General features: G+C 40.6%; 2 protein-coding genes across 4 annotated transcripts in view; one reads left to right on the top strand and one right to left on the bottom strand.

The window, feature by feature from the left end:
• LOC123957351 (amyloid beta (A4) precursor protein-binding, family B, member 1 interacting protein) overlaps positions 1-10,080 on the bottom strand; it is a 28,179-nt gene extending 18,099 nt beyond the window's left edge. The window contains exons 1-2 of one of the 2 annotated variants that reach the window (XM_046030097.1): positions 9,446-10,080; positions 316-375 (exon numbers count right to left, since the gene is read on the bottom strand). In XM_046030097.1, coding sequence (XP_045886053.1) covers positions 316-375; positions 9,446-9,448 — 63 coding nt within the window. In that variant the 5' untranslated portion in view covers positions 9,449-10,080. Of the gene's footprint in view, positions 1-315; positions 376-5,903; positions 6,092-9,445 lie in introns of those variants that run through there. The other variant, XM_046030184.1, reaches the window with a different exon arrangement.
• On the top strand, positions 9,227-15,113 carry nell3 (NELL (neural EGFL like) family member 3). 2 transcript variants are annotated; one of them, XM_046029916.1, is made up of 5 exons: positions 9,227-9,321; positions 9,489-10,159; positions 10,722-11,281; positions 11,793-11,859; positions 11,964-15,113. In XM_046029916.1, the coding sequence occupies exons 2-5, from the start codon at positions 9,517-9,519 to the stop codon at positions 13,493-13,495; spliced, it is 2,802 nt and encodes a 933-aa protein (XP_045885872.1). In that variant the 5' UTR covers positions 9,227-9,321; positions 9,489-9,516; the 3' UTR covers positions 13,496-15,113. The 2 variants fall into 2 exon arrangements, with proteins under 2 accessions (XP_045885872.1, XP_045885948.1); XM_046029992.1 differs by lacking the exon at positions 9,227-9,321 and having other exon boundaries at positions 9,355-10,159.
• The last annotated feature ends 10,734 nt before the right edge of the window (positions 15,114-25,847 follow it).

Genomic DNA, 25,847 nt, shown 5'->3' on the forward strand with positions numbered 1-25,847 from the left:
GTCTGTCCTACTTGCCTGTCTAGGGTGTCTCTGTGATTGATGGTGGGTTTAAGTGAGTTTGTCATCTGTCTCTAAAGAAGAAATGTGTATTTAAGGTATAAGGTGGGAGAATTATGTGACCCCCAGTTACATTAAGCGAAGGGTGGGGTACACCCTGGACAGGTCAGCAGTTATGAAATATCTAACAAATAAATAAATAAGAAGAAGTAAAAGTCTAAACATGTGCAGTGAAGTGAAATAAACTGTAAGACTATTCATAGTTATTATAGTTATAGTTGTCATAGTTGTTTATGTCTTCTAGCTGCCTTAGCTCACCTGAGTGAGGAGGTCCATCTCCCCCAGCAGGTCACTGAACATGGCGTCAATGTCTTCCATCTGTTTAAAGGAACAACAGAAGTGTCAGACACAGAAAAACACTCAAAGAAAAAAGGGCGCAGCATTGATTGGATATGGTTGTCATGACAGTGGAGGAATATGTGGAATTAAAAGCCATCTGCATGGTGAAACAAATGTTAAATACACATGTATGTTATACAGCCAGTGGTAAGACACAGTACTGCTACGTTGCTCTGACATTTGTGCCCTGAGGCCATGATATCTTGCAAAACATCTCCAACCTAGACTGGTGGAAGAAAAGTATGCATGCACACCTTCTAGGCATTCGTGTTTTGCCAGAACTTGTTGTGGTGAACTAGAGAATGTGATATTGCTTCAAGTTGTCTTCTAACCATGCTGCTTTTGAATGCTACACTAACACTGAATTAAACAAGTCTTGCACAAGTTCCAGTTTATTTTAAATCCATCCTGCAGCTCACTTCTACTATCAGTAACCACAACCCTATAATGTCATTAAAGACCATTATGTGTTGAATCATGCACTCATATTACACATTTACGATGTTCAACGTTAGTGACAAAAACAATTAATTTCAAACTGTATGTATGCTGACAAAGTAATGACCAAGAAACCACTAACAGTATAAAGTATGCTTGCTACTGTGGTTAGCTATAAATTGCTGATCTAGTCTCAAGAGTCACACGCCTGACTGCTGCAGATTTATGTCGTTTAACCCAGTTGCAGATGCATGACGCGAAATGTCGGCATCATCAAGCTTCATAGTTTCAGTCCAAAGTAGCAAAAAAGCCTGTGGAATGACTGGGGTAGCTGTGTTTTCCCTGAAAACAACTCCTGAAGATTCACTTGAGATTTCCATGTGTAATTATGTACAGTATGCTGTCTCTCACACATGTATCATTTGAATCCCCATTTCTCAGAGTAAATGTTATGATGGGCTAGAATGTGCAGTCAAAACAAAGTCCCTGTTTTCTCACACTGGAACAGGACCAGTAGTGGGAAGATGTCAGTGGGAGTTCATTCAGTCACAGTACAGTGATGCTGAGGTTTTCACTTCACTAACTCCAGAACTGCTGTACAGTTCCCCTGCACGTTGATGGTCCTGCATGCGCAACAGTGAATGAGCAAGTAAGGGTACAATATTCTGATTTAGGACATTTCAACGGAAAGTATGGCTGCTGTAACTGCTGAGCTACAGGAGTACCGGACCTTAACAATGTTACGTAAGTCACGCGACGTAAGTCCCATGACATAAACCAAAGCTAGCCAATTCTGAGTTATTGGAGGAGCCTCATAACCAATAAGCCACCCTCACCAGTGTTTAAAAGACAGCTCCCTTGTTCCACCTTCTGTCTATGGTTCTGTGGCTATAAATGATCAGTCAGTACGTCAGTCCAACATTTTGGTCCGCACTGAAATATCATAACAACTATTGGATGGATCGCCATGAAACTTTGCATTACCATTTAAAATCCTACTGACTTTGGTGATCTCCTTACTTTCCTAAGTCAACTATTTGCCAGCAAAATACTGCTGGATTGGCACAATATTTTGTACAGACATTGTTTTCAGGTGATGTTTCCTTATGACTACGATCCTCTGACCTTTTCTCTTGCGCCATAATCAGGTCAAAATTTACATGTCTCCAATTACTTTGGTTAATGACCAAATACTTGCAACAGTAATGACAAGTCACAGCTGCACTTTGTGTTTTATGCTAATTACCAAATGTTAGCATGCTAAACTAAGGTGACCATGGTGAACACTACTTGCTAAACATCAGCATGTTAACATTGTTATTATGAATATGTTAGCATTTAGATCACAGCACCGCTGTGCACATCCACCCAAAGCTGCTAACATGGCTGTAGACTCAGTGTAGTCTTGTTATGTCAAAATCTAATAGTATTTTACATATGATGGCACACAAAGATGGGGATACTACTTAGTTCACATTCACATATTTTGTATAAAGTTTGAAACTAAAAAAAAGCTTTTTGTTTGTTGTTCACTCAAGACTAATCATTTATTATTTTGGTACAGTTTAGCTATGAGCTAGGCTATCTTGAAAATGTAAGAGCAGGAAGGCCCACCAGCTGACCCAGATGATGTAGTGTGGTTTCTGTAGTACTGTGAAGGACTGTGCTTAATCTGCACAATGATTAAATGCTTTTATTTGAATATGATGTTGAATATGGTTGTGCTCTGGTTTATATTTGAAATGGCTGGGTTGGGTAAAGGCTTGGTGTGGTTAAAGTTATGGTAAAATAAATGTATGGGCTATGACTGCACACTTCTGGCTTCACACACAACCAATTATTTTAGACTTCCCTTTTAGTCTTAGCCACTAACCTAGAAAAAAAATGTTTTCTAAGCGCTGCCCACCCCTTAATCTCATTTGTTTAACTCGACCAATGAGATTTTCTCTCCCTCAAAGAATTGTTTACAGAACCAAATCTCCAGTTTCTTTCTGCTGTTATGGTACATTGGATATGAAAATATTATCTCTAACAAAGTATGACTCACTGCACAGTTTGGAATCTGTTTAGTAAATGTTAAGATCTGTCAAGGAAAAAGAAAACATTTGCAGAGTTAATAAAAAACGGCATAAGACACATGAGGCAAACCCTTACTCACACTGTGGAGGAAACAAGTACTGTGACATGACGTTTCTGATTTGAATGTCAAATGGATCAGCATTGATCCAGAACACACGGTTTGCATGTACAGTTTGAAGCTTACGAGAAACTATGGACCTTCTGATTCCTTAGATGCATTTGATAAAAACATTGGGTGTGATGGTTTTGCACAAAGTATTTTCCTTAATGACGCCATTACTATGAGTGTTAGGAAACAATTTATATGTGACATGTGTTTGTGTGGGTCTTTCTAACTGTCGTAGCATGTGGGCCCACTCCTCCACCCATTTACACAAATGGTTTGCCCAAGGAGGAAGTGGTAAAGAGTAAGGGTAAGTTTCCTGCCTCATGCATGTTGAAATCATATAGGAAATGGTGACATGAACACCCACCAGCAAACTTTATGCAACTGTTCCTGAACTCACATTATCTCATATTGTAATGAACTGAAAACATGATTATCATTTGGTGTGTGGTTCATGTGATATTCTGCACACTGATGTTGTGTTAAGCGATTGCGTTCACAGAAATGCAATACTTGACATAAAACACTAAAGCATATGGTCTCATTATTTAAAAAAAATCTCTATTATTACCACTGCTTAATTATTTTCTCCCTGTGGCGTTTTATTTGGTGTTATGACAACCGCAATACAAACAGATCTCCCTTTAACAATTACAGTATGATTTTGGTCCCCGTCAGGCCTTTTCTCACAAACAAGCAACACAGAACACGTAAACACTGTGTATTTTTAAAATCACACAACTAAAAAATGACTGCCAGTCAAGTCACTCCTGGCAGCTGCTTTTAGAGGCCAAATGCACTAAATGGAGCGCTCCCGACTCTCATACAGTGAGAGAGAGGCAAATAACTTAGCTTAGCATAGCATAAAGGAAACAGCTAGCCTGCCTCTGTCCAAAGGCTCTGCAACCAATGGATTCGCCTCCTGCTGGCCATTAGAAAGAATGCAGGTTAAAGGCACTTCTGCATCGGCTTTACTTTTCGAAACCCAGAGTTTGCTGCTTGGACATAAAGTGTTAATTTGTGAACTTCAGAAGTGCCGGTAGACTGATTTTTAGGAAAATCTTTGAACAGAGCTAAGCTAGCTAAGCTAGCTACTCCTGGCTCAAGCTTTAATTTTGTGTACAGACATGAGAGAGTGGTATCAGTCTTCTTTTCAACCCCTCAGCTAGCTTTTGCTCAGGGTTTGCAAAAGATTTGTATCAGTAATACTGAAGAACCTTCATAGTTAGAAGAGAAAGTGGCGCTATTTGAAAAGAAGCACTACTGACACATAAAGTGCTCGGAAGTGAGCATATATTTTTTTTTTAATCAAGCATGTTTCTGCAAACCGGTGGCAAATCTAGGTTGACCTCTGTAGAGTGAGGTGAAGAGAATAATGGGATCATTTCATTGCCCTTCATTAACTGCATTTACTGTAAGAAAGTAAATTCACGATTCATATTCACACTACTTTGGATACCAACATATGTCACTGCCTCTTTGCACCATTTCTATTTTCTTTCCAGAAACCACTCAGAAAATATGATTTGTCAGCATGTATAAATATTATTGGAAACACTCGGGCATGAAATCTGGTGCCGTTCCAAACCAGCACTCATTGTGAAAACACAGCACTGTAATTCTGTTATGCAAAGAAAAAAAAAAGAAAACAAATAGCATGCAAGTGACTTCTACATTCCTCCAGAAAACTATTCCCCACTACATAATGTGAAATATACGGTTTAGCCTCACGTAACTCAGGTTTCAGGCGAGAAAATGGAAACCAGACAACAACTCTAAGTGGCCGTATCGAAGCACAGCATGTTTACCATAATGTACAGAAACTCCCTCTCTTACTCGGATCAAATATCGATATTTGGGTCTTAGGCAGATGTGTTTACACAACTACATGTATTCTATGGCAAAATAGGCAAATTAGAGGCTCGGCAGCAGAAACAAAACGCTGCAGGGCATAAAAACCAGGAGTCATAACTGACATTTTAACAATACAAAAAAGATTATACCTGTATTTGCTGAAGACAGTTTGTGCTTTTGTAGAAATCAAACATGGACACTAATTTCCAACAACAGGTTATATGTACATATGAAAAAATAGTCCTTCATGCTATTTATAACAACAAAATCCCCTCTGCACATGAGTCACTGCATTAGACAGTCTGTCTAAACATATATTGCAGCCTTTCCTGGCTTGACAGCAGTCAAAGAAAGAACATAGCTTGTCAACTAAATGGTTTTTGCACCGTTATTCCAAATGGGCGCTTGCAATGATAAGGTTTCAGTGCATTTTTCTGTGATTTAATTTCGTCTCAAAAGCCAAATGCACAAAATGTTCCTATCAACAGGGACAACTGACAGCACCATTAGCTTTAAAAAAGGAGACCAAGCCTATCGGTTTCATGTGGTTATTGAGTCATACAGCATACTGAAATTAGAGTCGTCGGGTCCACCCACTTGGAAAGCAGACAAGAATATCCTTTTCAACATATTAAACTATGAATAATGGTTGCCTTATCACTGTACAGTAACCTAATTAAGCCTTATCGTATGAGGACAAAGATATATTGGGTGACATTAACCATTTTGTGTAATTTTTGTACATAATTTAACAACTTTTAAAAGTCTGTATCAAGGAGGAGGCTTTCAAATAATATTATAAATAATTTCACATTATTTGACAGGATGTCTAAGATTTTCAGTCTGTCTTAAAAAACATTGTCCGTGTTACACTTCCAGTTAAATACAAACTGCTGAAGCTGGAGAAGAGAGGCACAATCAGCTAAAAACAACAAAGAACAGTCGGTCATGTACGCTCAGAGGAAAGCAGCTATGGGTGTACACCGTTAACTGAAGGTACAACATCCGACTTAACAGAGATGTAACTCACCTTTTCAAATGTATTAATCCTTGCTTCACCAGTGAGTTTCAAGATACCCGCTTCATGGACATCAGTTCCACATCAAAATAATTCTCTAACAAATCTCAACCCCAGAAAACAGGCATACAGGCAGATTTGTGTGTGTTGATGGGGACTGCATCTGGCTCTCTGAGTAACTTCTTCCTGCTTAATGCGGAAGTTCAGGTCCAGGCCTGTCATTGCATTCTTTCTCTGAGCTCAAATCTTTCACAACAGTCTTGTCTGGGCAGCACTGGGCCGTCCCCCTTAACAGCCACCTTATCTGCACTGTACTTCAACTGTTTCAAAGCCGTGGACTTGGGAAGACCAGGAGAAAACTAGCAGTCAAGTTTGCTGTGACTTCCAGTCATGGTGCTGGTTGACAACTACTTGTGCAGATGATTAAGTTTTTGGAAATTTCTTGAAAGATTTTTTTTTTTTTTTTAAATCTGTGTCTGGGTGGGATCAAGAGAACGGCTGAATCAGCACTAGGAATGTGACGTCTTAGTTAATAATTGACCTCCCTGAAGCTGAGTTACAGCAGGTCTTTAGGCAGGAGTGGTAACATGGCACGTCACAGTGAACAGTCACAGTGAAGGATACCAGACTCCACCTGAACGTTGGTGATCTAAATTCTTCTGAAAAATACAGTTCTGCCTCTAGACCAGTCCATAAATATAAAATTATTTGCTGCACAACATAAAATAAAGTTAAAACAAACCTCCCCAAGGCGACTCAGGCATACAGAAATGGCTTTCTCTTACACACGAGCCCTTTTATCAATACTTAAAATCAGGAAGGAATATCTTAAGACACTTGTGTGGTGCAACAAGGTCAGTTGTCTTCAGGTGGGGAACCAACAAGAGTCAAGCTGTCAAGCTATGAATAGCCTCTGGCTCTTATCTGACCATGCAGACACAGATAGCTCTTTTTATTTGCATTTCTCCTTGAGTCAACCTGGGGGGCCAAAAAACAAGAGTTCACTTCTTTTTCTTATTTTTTTAATCTTAGCTTACAAAGGCTCCATTATTATGCTTTTATTAACTTTTAACTTTCTCTTTTCCAATTCCAACTCCTTAATTTGTTTAAATGAAGGAAAATATTGCTTTCTATTGCATTTCTTATGCTATTATAAGCACTTTTGTGACCCATTTTCCACCAAGGCCAGCCTCTGCTCCAATGGGAGAGGCAGACCACCCCCTCTGTGGCAAAATCCTGTCATCATACATTGAAGCCGAGCACCACGGGGGAGACCAAATAACCTTGAATGCGTCCAAGAGCCTTTCATGACTCTTAATGTATTAGACAAACACTCGGGGTACAGGCATGTGTCCCAGCCACCCTCATTTCCTCCCTCTCTCAGGGGCTGACAAAGAGATGGAACGATGACAGCCTTCTATTAGCTCCAAGCATCACCCAAACACACGAGCACACCGGTGCCACAGAGAATATTTCTCAAATAGATACACTGATTAACTGTTGTGGTGCTAGGCAGCAAAGAGAGGGGTGATTTTTCTGCTTTGTTGTGTGTATGCAGCCACTCTTCAGTCACTGAGGGCGGTCCAACCGAGAGGATACTTATAATGGTTTCTGCCTATTTGTGCTTTGTGCGAATTTTGTACATTTCAAATAAAATAGGAGCTGCAAGTTTAAGCCTATACAGGTGGCAAAACAAAGCAGTACCTGACAAAGAGAAGTATTTTGGTTTTAAAGTATTGCAGGACCCCAGATGGTAAGGTGTGAGGTGTAAGAGAGGGCATACTTTTAAGCCATTAGTCTCCATCATGTTAAATATGAGTGCTCTGACACACCTCTGAATACTTGTCTTGAGATTTTCTGCACTGAAAGAAAATGAGGTGATAATGACAAAAACTGTGGGCACCTTGCGACACGATAAAGCATTAGTCAAATGAAGTACTGCAGAGGTGAAAAGTGATGCATATCAGAGTGTTATAGTGCCCTCTGTTTGTACTCTACTGTACTGTTCAACCCAACACTTCTGAACTCGGTGGGTGGTATAAAGCAGCAAATGGTACCAACCTGCTCCTCTTATTTTCTTTATGGAGCACTGATCCACTCTGCATGTTTATACCAGGAAAATAACAAACATTTAGCTGGATGTTTTTGCAGGTAAGCTAGTAATTTAAGTTTCCAATTGCCCACCCTGCTCTGCTTGGCAGTATTTATTTACCAACAGGATCCAACAAACAAGGTTTAATATGAGTCCAAGTCATCTGTCTATGGAGGCCCATTTCTGCCAAGTAAAAGACATGAATAAAAATACAGATGGTAAATCAAAATTATGAGATAATAAGTCAAACTTGTAATGTCAAAGTCATGAGATATTCAGTCAACATTATGAGATAGAAGTCAAAATTATGAGATAATAAGTTAAAATGATTAAATACTAAGTCAAGAGTTTAATTAATTAAATTAAAAATTATGAAAAAATAAGGCAAATTGTCAAAACATAAGCCACAAATATGAGATATCATAATGTTCAATTAATATGTCAAAATGTTTAATTATTAAGTAAAGTTATGAGATAGTCAGAATTATAAGTCAAAATGAAGTCAAAGTTATGAGATATGTTTTTGACTTATGACTTTTATTGTCATAGCCAAATGTCAAATTTTCATAATTTTCTTTGCAGAAATTGGCTTTCATACCTGCCTGACCTTGAAATAATCAGAAAACAGAAAATGACACCAGAACCTTCCAATCTACAAACCCACCACACATCAATCTCAGATAACCTTCCACTGGACATGTGGTTGTGCTGAGGCAGTAAAGTGAAAGATAGGGAGAGACCAAAAACCAGCTGTGAGTTTTGCATTCCTGACTTCTGCCATAGGTCCCTTCAACAAAAGTTTGACCTCTGCTGGCTCTGTCCATACAGAGGCACATTCGGTATTGACAAGCAGGATGAGGACCAGCAGCTGTCTCAACATTCAGGATGTGCTAAACAAAAAACACTGCCACTTTTGCAACTTGGATGGCCATAAGGTCATAGGAAAGTCAACAGTGAGCAAAATGAAAAGTGACAGTCACCCGAAAAAAGATGACGGGACTGGAGAACATAATTTTGGCAATGCATAGACAACATGTCCCATTGTGTTTACTTTGAAAATGAAAATGGGAGCAAATATTTACATTTTGTGATTTAGAAAATGCTTCATTCTGTCTTCTTTCACCTCAATGGGGAATTCCTGTAAAGAGGGAAGGTGAAGGGTTAATTTGTGGCCGGGGAAACCTGATGCTAATTAAGTCTTAGGAATGCCACATACTGACATTGTAGTGCAGAAGCCCTCAGAGTGGGTCAGGCACGGAGAGAGCCCGCAGTAATGCGTGTGTCTAATGTTTTTTATTCCTTACTGAAAGCCAGTCTCAACAAATATTGGAGCTGAAGGTAATGTTCTGTCAAGAACTGCAGATCAAGAGTCTCTGTGTCAAGTATGATAAAGTTTGTTTTCAGTTGTGACAGAGAGGGGGTTAATCTGGAAGGAGAAGATCGGCGACGGAGTTAGATTTACCATTTGGGATCAACAGCTTAACTCGCATTTTCTTCTTTTGCAGGGAGAAAGACAGATATAGCTGATGCAAAATGGTTTTAGTAACACCAGTGCTGCTGCTGCTGTCTTGGATGTCACTGCAAGCTGTCGCAGAGATTTGCCGGGGTGCGCACTGCTACGGCGCGGAAACCGTCGATCCAAGACCGTGCACAGGAGCGCACTGTCCGGGGAGCAGATCCTCCAGACCGCCGCGGCAGTTCAACCCGACAACGCAGGGGAGAGCGGCGCAGATCGTCGCCAGCCAGCACCATGCATATCCGAGCTCTCCAAGAGCAGCATCGGAATCCTATCCGGCTGCCCAGCCACTTCGCGGGCGGCACGGTGACATCGGCGGCGGCGGCGCACGCATAAGAGCGCCTGAACTTTTACTTGCAGGGTGCACGGATGCGGACTGCGCCGCTCTTGTGAAACCATTTCAGCCCACTAATGACACCCGAGACTGTAGAGGCATCGAGTGCAGGCTGCCACTGAGGATACGGCCCAAAGCGCGAGCAAAGTCTTGTGTGGGAGAGGGATGTCTGGCCGGTTCTGAGGACAGCGCCAGCCAGCCTTCTCCTGTCCATCTGTCCGACAGAGCCGCACAGTTTCTGGGAGATTTTCCGGAGCTTGGATATCCGTCGCCGGAACTTGGCAGCGCGCCTTTGGGTGTCCAGCTCACATGTGACATCAAGCCAGGTCTGCTATCATCATCATCACTGTCATCTAAAATTTTCAATTGTTGTGTTTAGATGATTATATGCTGATGAAGTTCACCAACATGCCTTTAGGCGTTTCTGGTTGAGTGATAATCTTCAAAAGAAGTTGATCAATTATTATTTTGCGCATAATTTAACTAAAGGCATATCACTCTTGATTGACTTACCCTAACTCGCTTTAAGTCCACCAATGATCAGCAAAAAAGGATTATGTTTAAAAGCAAAGGAAGACTTTTTTGTCCTTCAGCCCAAAATGATATCTGCAGAGCAACTAGAGCAGCTGAAGTGGTTAAAAGTCTCAAAGTCAATTGTCCAGAAAATATAGAGAGCTTTGATGTTGGTCCATACAGGAAACTTTCATTGCACTTGCCATGGCTAGACCAATAGAATGGGGTCACTGGGTGTTCACACTTTGTTCCAGCATTATTTGCACAAATCAAACGAATCAGTCTTAATCTCATTTAATCACTTCCTCCCCTGCAGTGTTGAACAATGAGAACTTGTCTGATCCCATCTTTCATTCTGCATTATGATCCTCTCAGGGGAGAATGAAGTTCCCTCAGAAGATGCCCTCATCTTGCACCTCCAGCTGGCCAAGGGGCAGGAGAAGCTGGTGGAGGCCCTGCGAGCCCAGCAGGTGGTCATCAGAGACCTGCAGCAGAAGCTCGCCGACCAACAGGAGGCTCTACTTTCCCAGCAGAGGGAGATCCTGGAGCAGCAGCGGCGCATGTACGAGCAGATGGATGTGGTGAAGGCCCAGTACGGTCTCCTCTCAGACACCGTCAAACAGGTTTCCTTCCAGGGCCTGCAGGGTGAGCTGCAGAGCTACTTTGAGAACCACCTGGCAGGTCTGCAGAGCCAGGCCCGCAGCCACCTGCAGAAGTCCTACGCTGTCCACAAAATGAACATAGACTCCAAGGCGATGGATGTAGTTGGAGAGGCTCATTTTCCCCAGCCTCTACTGGGATGCCCTTCACCCTGTGGGCAGGAGGAGTTCTGTGATTTTCAGAGGGACCCACCGCAGTGTCAGAAGTGCACCATGTGTCCACCGGGTTTCTTTCTGATCTCACAGTGTTCTCCTACTGCAGACAGGATGTGCCAGGTATTATCCTTTAACACACTGATATTGCCTTTTTGGCTAACCCTTGTAGCTGTCTGATTGATATCTTCTCATAAAATGGTTTCATCTGTGATGTGTGAAAACAAAGCCACTGCAAACAAAAGTGTGAATGAGTTTCAGCTGATAGTTGTGGTGTAACATGATGTTATCAGTCAGTGATTTTAAAGCATAATTATGTCGGGAAGGCCCAAACATAACATCAGTTGAATTGGAGTTAAAATGATTCATACTCTTGGCCATCGGTGGCTGATTTCAGCCCTAATGAGAATAAAAACTTTGGTTGAAAACATGGATGCTTTTTTCTTTTTTTGTTACATTAAAAGTTTATTCAAGAGGTAATGAACACCAGCATAAAAACATCTGCTTTGCAGTTTCAGTGCAAAAGCAATTATATTGCTATCAGCTTTTAGAAATGCAGTCAAAACCTACTGAATCCTGTTATTAACATGCTAAATGTATTCATGATGATAATATTAGTTTGTATAAATTGCAGGACAGAGATGAATGCCTTGAATTACCAAGCATTTGTGGAGAGCGAGTGAAATGCCTTAATACTCCCGGTGAGTCAAACGCATTTTATTATTTTGTTAACTAACAAAATGTGTCCCCTAAATGTCGGCAGTGTAAAGAAATAATATTATCTTTATTGTCTTTAACTGCACAGGGGGTTTCAGGTGTCTGGGCGTTCCTGAGAGGGAAGCAGTGATGGGCTTGTGCGGTCATGACTACTTCTATAACCAGGAGCTGCAGGAGTGCCAGGCCTGCTCTGACTGTGATGGAGAGCCTCTTGCTGTTTCATGCACAACTATCAGTGACTCTGTCTGCGGCCAGCCTTCAGAGAGCCGACTCTCCCAGTCTTGGGGGGCCAAAGTGGCAGTTCCCTCTGCCCGGGCCTCTGGCACTCACATCTTCCCCGGACTTCAACTAAACATCAGAGGCAAAGAGAGCACTGATCTGTTGTCCAACGAGGCAGGGCAGTTGACATTCCTGCAGCATGGCCTGGTGTGGTTGGATCATAACTTTGCGATTAAGCACAGCTGCAGGAACTTCCTTCAGGTGGGAATGAGGCTCAATAGCAGCCAGGAGGAGGAGGGTCAGGACCTCAGTGGTGTTCGCATCGAACAGCCGGATGGGAAGTACTTTCAGGGTGTCACCGTCAGCAGCGGAGTCGAGGTGGAGCCTAACCACACCTTCACTCTGCTGCTGAAGAGTCCGAATCAACACTGCAACCAGAGCAAGGATCTTCACGTCTATGATATCACTACTCCCTCTTTCAGCCTGCTGTGGTTGTCGCATGATACCGGGGCCGTAGCTATGACAGCTCAGATGTCCCTGTTGACCCACTACCAGACCAACTATCGCCCAACTTTCCGCGTGACCTCAGTGTCTGACCCGTATATGATAATTCTAACCCATGACAACCGCGGTGTGCGCTTCACGGAAAGCGGTGTTGTGAAGTTCGTCCTCCAACAGGCGCTTTACTCTATGGGCCACACCTGCATTCGAGAGGGTTTCTCACTGATCGCCTACACTAACCACAATGGGAGTGGCCAGGAGGCGATGCAAACCTTCAAGACGGGCGTCAACTACAGGGACACCTCCATCACCCTCTCTGGTGCTGTGAGCGTTGACAGCGGGGACACGCTTAGCTTTGAGATCACATCTCCGTCCCAGTGCAACATCCGCTACTTTGGGGACAGCACAGGGATCAGTATGCTGAGCCTTATCTGGATTCCTTCAGCAGTGTCGTCAACTCTGACTGCTACTGTGTCCAGGACTGGTCTGCCCTTTGGTGCAGTCAGGAATAAGCCTCTATTATTCCAGCAGATCAGTCCGGACACGATGCAGGTTCATTTGGCCCGCTCAGGGGAGCCGAACAGCCGGAAGAACTTCATATTCCATGAGAAAGGGACAGCAAACATAGCCCTTAACCTGAAGCTGATACACTCTTGCAATATTGTAAAACTCACATTGCAGCGGGTGATGGTTCAGGGCGGGCAGGCGGGTCCTGTTGCTCAGCAGGTTTCTGGATATATGCCTGAAGGGAGTGAGTGGGCCAGTATTGGGCTGAGGGCCTCATTTCAGGTCCATAATGGTACAGCTATCTATGTTACTCTGGACTGTATCCGTGGACGAGTTAACCAGATTACACATGAGGGCGGCACTAACATTTCAATCCTCTGGGTTTCAGTGTGATCCAAGAATGTATGAAGCCTTTGTCATTAATAAGCCTAATGAACGACTTTGAATTGCAGAGCAGATTCAAAAATTTACCAAATTAAGGAAAAATACTGGTTGATAAAAGACTTTATTCATCTGTTACACATATTTTGTCATAATATTGTTTTAAACACATCACCTGTTTAGACTGTTTGTCTAAATTATATAATCTATTGTGAATTCTATTTTGGGTATGATTTACAAGTACTGTTTTTGCTTGAAGTACTTCGGCTGGTTGAGCAGTGACCAATTCTTCGTATGTGTGTGTGTGTGTGTTTGTACATTATGAGTGTGTGCACATACAGGTGCAGTGGTGCTTTTATGTATGTATGAGTGTGTATGTGTATATGTGTGTACACACCCCAGCATGCCTACTTTTGCATATGTGTGTGAGATGTAACTATATCCTTGCGTTCCTGCACATATTTAACTTGCGTATTGTATGTAACAAACCTTTATGTATTATATGGTTAGGCATTTGAAACAATGGTTTGACATATTTGGAGATGAGCTTTCCCACTTTCTAGAGGAGAGTTAAATGAGAAGATTGATACCACTCTCAGCAGCCAGTTAGCTTAGCTTAGCTCAAAGACCTGAAACAAAGAAAAAGCTAGCCTGGCTTTGTCCAAAGGTAACAAAGTCCGCCTACCAGCACCGTTAATGTTCACTAATTAACAAGTTTTATCTCGCTTGTTTAAGCCATACAAATCTGCAGTGTAATGGGGGATTATGTGCCAGTTAGTTCCTGAAGTCTACGTTGACTGCCTGGCAAACGCTCAGAGCAAAGAAATAACAGCTCCTGTTATCCTGTTTTGTTTTCAAATCATTTTCTGTTGGAATTAAACAAAAGAGGTGCAAAAAGTGAGGTGCAGTCGTCGGATTTTCGAACCTTTGGATAGAGCCAGGCTAGCTGTTTCTCCCAGCTTCCAGTCTTAATGCTAAGATAAGTTAACCGGCTGCTCTTGGTAGTGTCATATTTACCATATTGATATGAGAGTGGTAGCAATCATTTCTCAGAATGTCAAACTATTTCTTTAATGCTCTGAAAAGCATTAAAGAAACACAAATGCTATGTAGTAAACTTTCAATTAGCAGGAGTTTGATTTGATGATGTTTTTGATGATATTTATTTGCCTTTTATAAAACAGGACTTTTGTATTTCCACTATTGAATGCATAGATTTGTCAGATATGATAAAGTACTTTGTAGGTAGTGTTGATATTCAAATACATGCAGTGATCGCCTCTGTCATAAGTTTATTTGCTCACATATAGTTTAACATAGTATTACAGAATGTGCAAACATCATACTTTGCTATTCTGCTGCCTAAATGCTGTTTCCCTGTGAAGAGTTGTTCATGCATATCCTTCCTAATTGCCTCTCTGTGTGTTCTGTCCTCTAAACAATTAGGCATAATTAAGTGTTTCAGGGAGTTGGCAGCAAAGCCGCCACTGAAATTCTTCAGCTTTATTCTCAGTTCATTATGTTTAATTTTTTTTCTACAGGTTTGGCTCCCTGCACATATCTTATTGAATGTCAATGCATGCAAACTTATTCATCACCAAATAAAATGTACATCTATTTTGCCAGAAAAGAAATTTCCCTTAAGCTTGATAAGTTGCTTTGTTGGTTTTATTCTAAGACAAATGTTAACTTTACGGCAATAATCAAAGGTGGACCACAATCAAGGGTAACCTCACTTGGCTGAAGATATATGCAGATGTTTCGCCTCACATCTAAGAGGCTTCTTCAGTTCTCAGTAGTCCAGTTTCCCTGTATTGTAAACCACCTTGGATAACTATGACCTGGATGAATAATCCACAACAATGAGAGATGCAGTATATGTATTTAATTTAGTATAATATGCAGCTAACGCATTCCTGTTCAGCCACATCATTTGACCTCTTACGTGACCTTAATTCCAATATCTTGACGATGATTTTATTGTGGACTTACCTATCATGACAATTAACATTTCATGGTGAACAGCTATTATTTTCCATTAAGTTAAAGGGTAAAAGTTTAAACATTCAGACGTTACTCATTCCATTTAATATCAAACATGCTGAACCTATTTGAAAGCAACCTTATTCAGCAGCTAAGGTGCCAAATTTGCAGACATAATACCTTAGAAAATCATACACTGAATTTTCCTCTCAATTGGTCTTAATCAAGTTCAAATTGTTCTCCCATCTATTACCTATAGGAGAGCTGCTCCGTGGTTTAAACATAACAAATAGCCTGTGACTCAATGAGAGAGAGAAAAAAAACGGTCTGGTTGCAAGAAACAATCAAATGTTTCTGTCGGTTGCTTGAATTGAAAACAGGTGTTTCAGTGGAGCCGTGCTCCAGATGTCTGATGCTATAGATCAAATGAGACCCACAGCACTTGCAGAGCTTCAGAGACGTTAGAGAAGGAAACGGGGACAGAGAGACAGAGCAGGAAAGAGAAAAAACTGAGCAGAGGGGTGTGTATATTAAACTTTGTCTTTAAAGCTCCTATTTTCTGTATTAACAACGGATGAAATGACCACTTGGTCACTTGTAGTGACGAAGCCACAGAGTGTAGTTCCCCTTAGCTCAACAAGACTTGAATTTTGTTTTGGTTGTAACCGACAAATTCCACTCTCATCAACCACGTTTCCAGCAGTCAGCAGCTTTTTTTCCAGCAAAAATAGCTCTAATCACAGTTTATGCTACCTGCCGAGCACCTAATGGCACACAGACAAAGGAAGCAATTAGCTGGTGAAGCTGCAAAGCCAAACGTCTCGCAGCTATTTTAGAGAGCAAGATATTTTCTCCTGGAATGTGTGGAGGCCAGAGATAAAAGGAGTTGAACAAGAAAAGAATAATCAGATATTATAATAATAAAGGTTATTTTTCTAGCACTTCTTAACAGATAAAGTCAAATAAAATAAGAATAAGGCCAAAACACTGCATACATCTATACAGGAAAACTCGCACTACTGTGATTCCCCACCCACATGCAACCAGACACACATGACAGAGATCTGGACTCTACTGAGTGCTCGGTTATAGTTCCACATTTTATCATGTAGGGCAACATACACATTCATCTTTCATACATACACACAAAACCAAGAGTTAATAACAGTTTGGCACAGATCAGATGCCTCAGTCAACATAAATTAATCAGCCCGAGAATTACAGTAAATTTAAATGTTGTGAAAACACAAAAGGTGCCATGCAGCTTGATGGGCTGGAGACTTGCATGCTAGTGTATCTGTGGCAAAATAGAAAGACATAATTCATCACCGCAATGCATCTGTTGTGAGTTTATTTGCTTTCTGAGGGTTTTTGTGTTTGGATTTCACTCCAACAGTCAATGGCATGCGAGGAAGTTACTTCAACACTTCCACAATTACTTCAATTCCAAAAAATGATTTTCAACAACTGAACTCCCCATGTTTAATATATTACTCCTTTTTATGTTTAGAAAGTATTTAACTCTAAACGTGTATCTGCATCATTTGTTCATATGTCCTAAAAAAATGCAACATGGTGTTTTGTTAAGAGACACATCATTTGTGGTGATTTGTGGTCGAGGCGAACACCCTCCTAACCCAAACCTGGCCCCAGTCTGCTCCGATGTTGACTTAAAAAGGACAGAGCCAGAGACAGGCTTGCTTTAATCAGAAGCGGATGTTCCTGTAAGAGCCAAGGCCTCTTGTCTGCAGGGAAATGTTTAGACCATGTGGTCAGGTTTGATGCTGCAGTCCTCCACACTGTGTGTTACAGTCATACTCGAAGGTGGATTTATTAGGTGTGAAGGAAATTTGTAATGGTGTAACTGATTTTTTATCCGACTTTTGTCCTGAGAATTTATCACTCTAATTGATACGGATATTAAATCCATTGTGCATTTGAAATGTCTTAATTCTGGAAGATTTTGCCTGCAACATCGAGTTACAGTAAACCACTTAAAGCCACTTCTGTACAAAACTAACATTGTTTATAGGTCTGTCCATTTTTAAAACAATGTTTTCTGTTAGACACTCAAAGATTCAGTGTGTAATATTTAGGAGGATCTATTGACAGAAACATAATATAATATACATAACTATGTTTTCAGTGGTGTATAAAGACCTTACTTAATGAACCGTTATGTTTTTGTAACCTTAGAATGAGCCATTTCTATCTACATTCACAGCGGGTCCTCTTACATGGAGGTCGCTATGGACAGTAGTCCAAATGGACAAACAGCTCTACAGAGCACTTTTCGTAACTGTGTAGAAAAAGTTCGAAGAAGAAGTAGTAATAAAGTTAGTAGTAGTCATCTGGTTTATTAGAAGGTAGAAAAGTGGAGAAACACACACATTATTTAGCACAAGAGCCAACAGAGCATGTCGGCCACCATGGCGGTGCATTCGTGTGGTGTCAGAATAATCAGAATCTTTTTTTCCTCCTTAAATCTTTATTGCACAAAGAGAACTAAAGTGTACATGGGACTTAAAAAATGTACAGAACTTTGAATCGTGCAGAATCATCTATGTGCATACACATTTATTACATGTGTAATATGGTTACAACGGTTAGTTTGCTGTCCATGTAGAGTGAACTAGATGTCTGCGTGTTGTTTAAACACTCTGATAATGCTAATTCAACACACCTTTGTAGCAGCACACATTCCATATTCCGACTTAAGAGCACATGAACACACACTGAAGTGAGAAGAACGACTTCACAACTCGGGAAATGGGACCATCCGAGGAGCACGTGAATGTACCATGAGCTGCTGGTTACAATTCATTCGCAACCCTCACCACTTGATGACACTGATCCTTTAATGGTATCATTTGTACCTGATTTTAAGTGATTTGTGTTCAAAAGTATGAGGCTACATCATTCAGCTGGTGAGATTCCAGATGACGTTTACTCTGAGAGCTTTTTAAAATGTCTCTTTGGAGTTGAAAGAGGCGTTTCCTAAAATTCCAATACGTGACTTACTCATATGTGTCTGGGCTTAAAACTACTGCATCACATCTCTCTCAGTCTTAATTTCATCATACATTGTCCATCATCCTCCCTTTCTTGCGCATCCACTCATCTGTCGCAATCTCCTCCCCTCCTTCGTCCATCTGTGCCGGTGTTTTTCTCCTCATTAGAGAGGTTACTGATGCATGAGGGAATGGGCTGGCAGGTCAGTAGCCACAAACACAAAGTGAGATTCATATTGAACAGCCTGTGAAAAGTTTCCTGGTCTGACAAACAGAAAAAAGTTGACGACCAAGCTCTTTAAATTCTTGAGATTTTCTGCGTCAATGAACAGGAAAAAGTCTATCAAAGAAAAATGTTTCTTTTCATAGTATGGCATAAGAAATACTTGCTTTCTATAGGATATTTTGGCCAACTGAAACCTATACTGGCACTGACAACAATCATACTGGACATGCTGTATCTAACTTTTCCAGACTTGGCAGTGGCTACACATAGTTGCCTCCAGTGTCCCTGATCACCAGGAATGCAGCATTTAATTTTCTTGTTCTTTAGCTGACCTTAATCATTTCTGCGTCAAGGGCAATCCGAAACTCCAGAGCCATGGGGATCAGTCAGTCTGGGTGTGGAAATAAATACCTGTGTTTGTGTGTGTGTTTGTATAATGTACAATACACACATGTACAGCCTGTGTAAGAGGGAGTAAGGCCTGTCTTGCTGCCTTCATGAAGAGGCCATTTAAAGCACTGATGATGAATAATAGGTTGGCTGAATGTGAGAGAGTGAGTCCCTCTGGTGTATATTTAAATTGCGGCGAGATGCTCTCTCACTCAAATCAACTCCCCGGTGGTCCGTGAGGTTAATTGCTTTCTCCGGCAGGCGCTTACAGATTAACTATCTCACTGGATGCATCCATACAAATGACTCTGCATATACCACAATAAGTTGAGCAGAGTGGTGTGTGTGTGTGTGTGTGGGTGTGTGTGTGTGTGTGTGGGTGTGTGGGTGTGTGTGGGTGTGTAGGTGTGTGTGTGTGTGTGCAGTGCTTTGCAACAGAACATAGTGTATGCTTAGGTAGCAGGCAGGGTGCACAGCGAGGTCAGAGAAGCTAATGAGTACGACTGACTTTGACTAACGAAGTCGGCCCAACAGACAGTCCAGCATCCATATTATTGAAGAGGATGCAACCCAGCTAGTATAGATTTGGTGATCTGCAGGTGAGAAGAGCTATCTCTCTTATAGAAAGACTACATTCAGCTGAAAAGGGGACATTTTTAAGCCCATGACAATTCCAATTAATTATCCTTTTTGTAGTTTAGGCCTTCATTTCTATGGTTATGATACCATCACATTCCCTAAAATAATGGCTAGGATCTGGGAACATGGGGACATTTCTGTGACTTAGTCAGATGGGGCAAAAAAGCGGCCAGGATCCCTAAGAATTACGTCAATATTGAACAATTACACATCTCATGACGTCCAATGCCAGTGGTCAGTGTTAGTGCAGGAAGGACTGTGCCCTTTACGTGGCGAGCTGGAATGTAAGAGTGAGGTGGATGGGCAGGCAAAGTTTGCTACTTGTGATAGAAATATCTTCACCATGGTTAATTTCACATAATCTTTCCCTTACCATAACCTGTAGTTGCCATGTGCAGATATTATAAAAAAAATAAAAGCAAGAATTTTAAATACTTTACATTGTCATGAGCTGTCATGACGATTAGAGAGGTTTCCACTTTAGCATGAATGTTTTAAGCCCTTTTTTGGAGCTAAAACCAAAAGTGAGCACCCTTAAATGTTGGTCGTTATTCGCCATTAAAATGAATTGAATTGAAGCTGAAAAGGAGGCTAAAACCCACAGGTGCTAGTGCGTCTCTTAAGGTGTCAGGGAGTGACGTGTTACTCACTGCACAGCCTAGCTGGCTACCATTACATTTGCAACACATGGTTTGGGCAGAAACCCATCAACTTTATTGTCAATTTTAAATATGAGATAACATTAAAGTTTGTTTAAAACTAATCTGATTGTCTGACTGATTGCACTTCTTGCCTTATTAGACTTGTTTTAGCAATGTTTTCACAGATGTTGATTAGAGCAGCTTTAATCTTAGACATCTTTAGACCTCCAGAACACCAAATCCATGCTTGGTGGCAAACTCCTCCAGCTGGACGGCTGATAAATAACAGAACATGAGGGGGGCGGGGTGTCTTTGCAACTTCTTCTGCTGTCAACCAAGCATGCAGCCTCTCCTCTAAGGTGACCAGGCTTTCATGTATTAGCTGAGTAGTGTCAGAGTGAAACCCAACACTAACGGATGAGCTACCAGCTTCTGGGTTGACATCAGGGCATAGGCAGAGCTCAGGAAACCTACGGCTGTGAGGTGAACGCCACCAATTCCAACAGACACTAACATCTGGCTTGGCTTAGCCGCCCTACACACATTACACAGGGTCTGTTTTCAGGAAAGACTTCAGTCGTTTATAGAAGCATGAGAATCCTTTTAGCCTTTCTGTCAAAATGCTTTGGTAAGCCTCTCTCCAGCCAGCCTCCCTGAATATACCATCTGCTGGTTTGCTCATAAATCACTGCCAAATTTGAGAAAATAGTAACTTCTTTGACTTCACAATGTGTTTGCTACATTTCTCCTTTCTGCAACCCCTGTGTTTGGAGCAGCTCATCTCCCCTTTGTGTAATCACATCTAGGATTAGTGTGTTCTGGGACTTTACAAGGCCTGTGATGTGCACCACATGGTTGGGGTTGCTGCAAACACTGAGCAGATCGTCCAGGTGACGCTGGTGATAAACTGTTCACACGGGAACGTCTCTGATCACCGAGAGGAAGGAACCCTGCAGGGTGAATTTCAGAGAAATGTCATTTAGTCATTATTCTTAATATTCTGTGATGAAAATGTTTACACTCTCTGGAAGACTGAGTTGCCTGTCAGGGAGATAACAGCAGCGGAGTCTGCAGAGGCGGCGTGTCAAGGTTGATTGAAATTAATTTGGTCTCATGACACCAGAATCCAAAATGTGATGTCAAGACCACATATAGGCAGTTGCATGATGATTATTAATGGAGGATGAGCTGACAAGTCACTCTGCAGCAAGAAGAACAAGGGCTCGTAAAACTCCCCGTGTGAGCTGTAAGAGAGCTAATAGCTAATATAATGAATTTGTGTGCGTGCATGTGGCTTTAAGATGTTTTTTTAATATTTTACCTCTGTATATTATGGTCTTGTCTGTTCCTTAACACTGAATGTTTTGTTTGTCTAAACTTGTACACACTCCACGCTCCCACGAGTTTTCAGCTTCTGTAAAAACAAAGTTGTCCTCCCAATAAATTTTTTCTAAATAAATTATGTAATTGAAAATATATATTTAATAGAAGCCGACTCCACGTTTGAGATAACTCACGCATAAACACTGCTCTTTTCGAAGGTTTTGTTTCTGTTTCTGAATCAGTTTTAGCTTGTGAACCGAAGAGGAAGATTGCCATTACATTTGCTCGACATATACATGTTTCAAAAGGGGATAAACCTTCCCTTTGGAAAAATGTTTCACGTTGTGGAATCTGACAAACATTGCAGACTCAGCAGCCCTTTAACACAGATTTAGTAGCGATCTATGGCTCATCTCACCTATTTTGCAACTAAGCAAACAAAAGAGGACTTGCGTGTAAAAACAACAACAATAAAAACCTCAAGTGTAAATATCCATTTAGCTGTGGTAGAAGTACACAGCAACACATTGTAACATGGTAACCACAACCTTTCAACAGTATCGCTATACAGGGAGAACATTAGAGTTAAGTCAGATTACGTGCTAAATGTCCACAGTTTCCTCAACAGTGAGAAAACACTGAAGTCTAAAGCTGCAAAGCTGTAGAATAACCAATTTACCTCTTATCATACACTCTCCTATTGTGGATTGATCAGGTGTTTGAACACTGATTGGATTGAGCTGTCTTGAATCTCACCATGCAAAACCACACAAACTGCTGTGTGGAAACCGTTAACTTACTGAAAGATTACATGTCATCTATGTAATGTTAAAACCATCCATTTCCTCTGAGCGCCATCATTCAGAGCCAGCTGATAGTGTGCTCCCCAGATGTTTTGTTTAAAGCACACATATACTGTATGTCTCACTTTTTTATCTGGGCTATTATGTCACTTAAATAAACAAACTTGACTCTGTGTGGTCATGGGTCGAGTCTTTGTCAGAGAGACGGCGATTATTCCCATGTGGCGCTTTCCCCTTTATCTACTGTATGTGCGTCTGTGTATGAGAGAAGATGAGGCAAGCCATCTGGGAACCTTTCACAGAGTTGAGATGTTTTTTTTTTTCATTGTTTCTTCTCTAGTTTGGACATAAAAGGATGTAGTAATCAGAAATGATTGAAAGGAAAAATGTAAAAACAAACAAAACAAAAAAAAACAGCTCATTGAGACAATAAATAGAAAATTATTTTTATTTGCCAAAAGTTCCAGCCACATTTGCAGTGCATTTCTATTTTGAGGCACATTACAAAAAACTTCCACTCCCGGTTGCTCTTCATGACTATATTGTGGGACAGCAGTGCCACCTAGAGGGATGTAAGTAACTCACAAAAATTACCACATTTTTCACTGTAGTGCCACCAGAAAGATGATTACTGACACCTGTGATGCTTTTATTATTATCATCATTATTTTGATATTTTGTGTGAGTGTTCAAATTTAGTTTATGGTGTTGTATTGGAATGCATATTGTTGTTTGTTTTAATATGCTTTGACTACTGACTACTAGTTAGTATCTCTGTATACCTGTACATGTAATGCTCTTTACTTGTCAGTGAAGCACATTGCCATTTTCCCTGGTATGAAATGTCCAGTGCAAATGAACTACTGCTTGCATACTATGTTTTATGCTGTACATAATCAGTAATTATGTTTAAGGTAATATTATTGTTATATATTTCATAAAAATACCATAAAGGTACTAGTTTTGAAAAGTTATTGTATTTGATTGCATGTAATTACACAAGTGCAGCGTTTTTTGAGTCTCACAGAATGAGACACATAATCTAGAAACCTTGCTACAGGCAGTGATTACAAACCCTCTCTCTCTATGCAAATGTGCTGCTTTGTAATTAGCATCAGTGGATAATTCGAGAGGCACTATAACAACGATCTTGGAGGTCAGAAAAAAATTACATAAACATGACTAGTGGGGAAACATCCTTACCTTGTGGTGCTGTGAAAGTGCCACTTTTCATGTCCCACTTTGCTGTTCAAGGACTTTCTCACCAGTTTATGTAACAATTTCAACTCTTCTGTTCACATAACACTGTGCTACAGTATGAAGCACAACAAACTTAGCTTTTAAAGGATAGAAGAAGAAATACAGAAGAATACAATAATCTTTGTTTTAACAATATTTATTTTTATTTTCCCAATGGTAACATATAGTTCAGGACAAATGAATGTTTTAGAGAAACTAGCACAGCAATTTGCAGAATATGATTCAAATTTGCACCATATTGTTAAAATAAACTGCACTCTGAGTACTAGGGATTTTAATTGTTCTCATAAACAAACATTTCCTGTAAGCAAGAAACCAGGTGATATTTTTTTTATACTTCTGTGTTAAAGGACAATTGAGTCTAAATCCTTTTAATTCTGTTTCTCGTACATCCCATGGAGTCAAGGGCCTCGGCGAAACAAAACCAGAAATGGCGACATTGTGGCACCATGACACGAGTCAACATATTGTTTCAGATACACAAACAGAACGACAGCGGGTAGCCAATAAATGTTAGAGGAAAGCACAATTGTCACTGCTACCAGGGGGCAAAGCGTAAGAGAAAGAGAGAAACGGTCATACAGGTGCAGAGCAGAGAATAGCTTTCAGAGAGACATGCTGAGGGACTACACATATAGATATAATACTCTAGGTTCTGAGCTGCGACAGTCTTCAAGCAGAAGAGAAAGACAGAGGATAGAGATAGTCAGATCAAGCGCGGAGAGGATTACAATGCTAGGCGAGGTTAGCATGCTTGCAGCACGAAGAAACATTTACAGGAAGCCCAAGACACAGAGATCACATGTAAAGGCTAGAGCGACAGTGCACTAATCTACAGGTAAAGCTATACATTGGACACTAAAGCTAATTACAGGAGCTACACATACTGTATATATGTATAAATATGTATATATATAGAAATAGGTATATAGGAGACAAGCTGGATAGGCAAGGCATTGCATGCACGTGCAAAGGAAGCAAGTCTAGCAGCAGCAGCAAGAGAAACAAAGACTTTCCAAAGACTACCACAGTGAGATTCCTTTGTAATAAATCTGATGTTGTCTGTGTCACAGTGTGTTTCGCCATTTTTATCTAGGAAATGAACAGAACTGGGACAAATAAATCTAAAGAGCATTTCAAACTATTGGGTACTCTCTGTCGGGATGCAAGACAGTTAAACAAGAAGCTTTATAATATCTACAATCTGCAAAAAATTAAATGCTTTCATTTCCAACAGACCGTCGATTCTTGACACATTCAGACCAAAGAGCTTAAGTTACATTTTTGACTATTTTTTTTAAACATCAACTTATGAACAACCATTGGACATTGCACGTTATTAGGTCATGTGTATACTCTAAAGTGCACAACCTCCTCGACTTGAGGAAAACTAGACAATACTGGCAAATGTTTACTAAGGCAACACAGTTACAGACACATTAAGGTACACATCGGCACATACTGTCAAGTATCACTTGTGCACAAAAAATGCAGTGCTTCAGAGTCAAAATGGCTTTGCATTTAAAATCCAAACACCAGAGTCTCTGAGCAAGACTCAAAAGTATTCCAAGGTGAAGACTGTCCATTTCTTTAAAGCCAGTCCCTGAAACATGTTTTCTTTGAAATAGCTAGAAGAGTCAAAAACCAAGTCAGGTATCTGACACATACACACAGGAAAAAAGCCTTTTGGACAAACAGGATGAAAATACAGGTAATCTACACTGGAGATAGAGAAAATATGAATAACTTTACCTCACAAATAGTCTCTGGTTATATGTCTTATATACACCTATGTATACACAAAGATATGTACTTAGGACATCTTGAAATACTATTTACAATCTATGATCAAAGTGATTGTACACTGACCGACCATGTTGAGCAAATTGTGCTTTTCTAACTTATTCTAATGAAAATGCTACAGAACCTCTGCTTGTTAAATCAGGGTTCAACTAACCTGCTTACAGAAAGCATATTTTGAAGATGTTTTTTTGCTAACTACTGTGCGTAGTAGGAAACTTGATTATCATTAACTATTGTACACTTGAATTCACTGTTTTTTGTTGATATTTTGCAGGGTATAAGGAT

This window comes from Micropterus dolomieu, linkage group LG01, assembly GCF_021292245.1.
Source record: "Micropterus dolomieu isolate WLL.071019.BEF.003 ecotype Adirondacks linkage group LG01, ASM2129224v1, whole genome shotgun sequence".
Lineage (NCBI taxonomy): Eukaryota > Metazoa > Chordata > Actinopteri > Centrarchiformes > Centrarchidae > Micropterus > Micropterus dolomieu.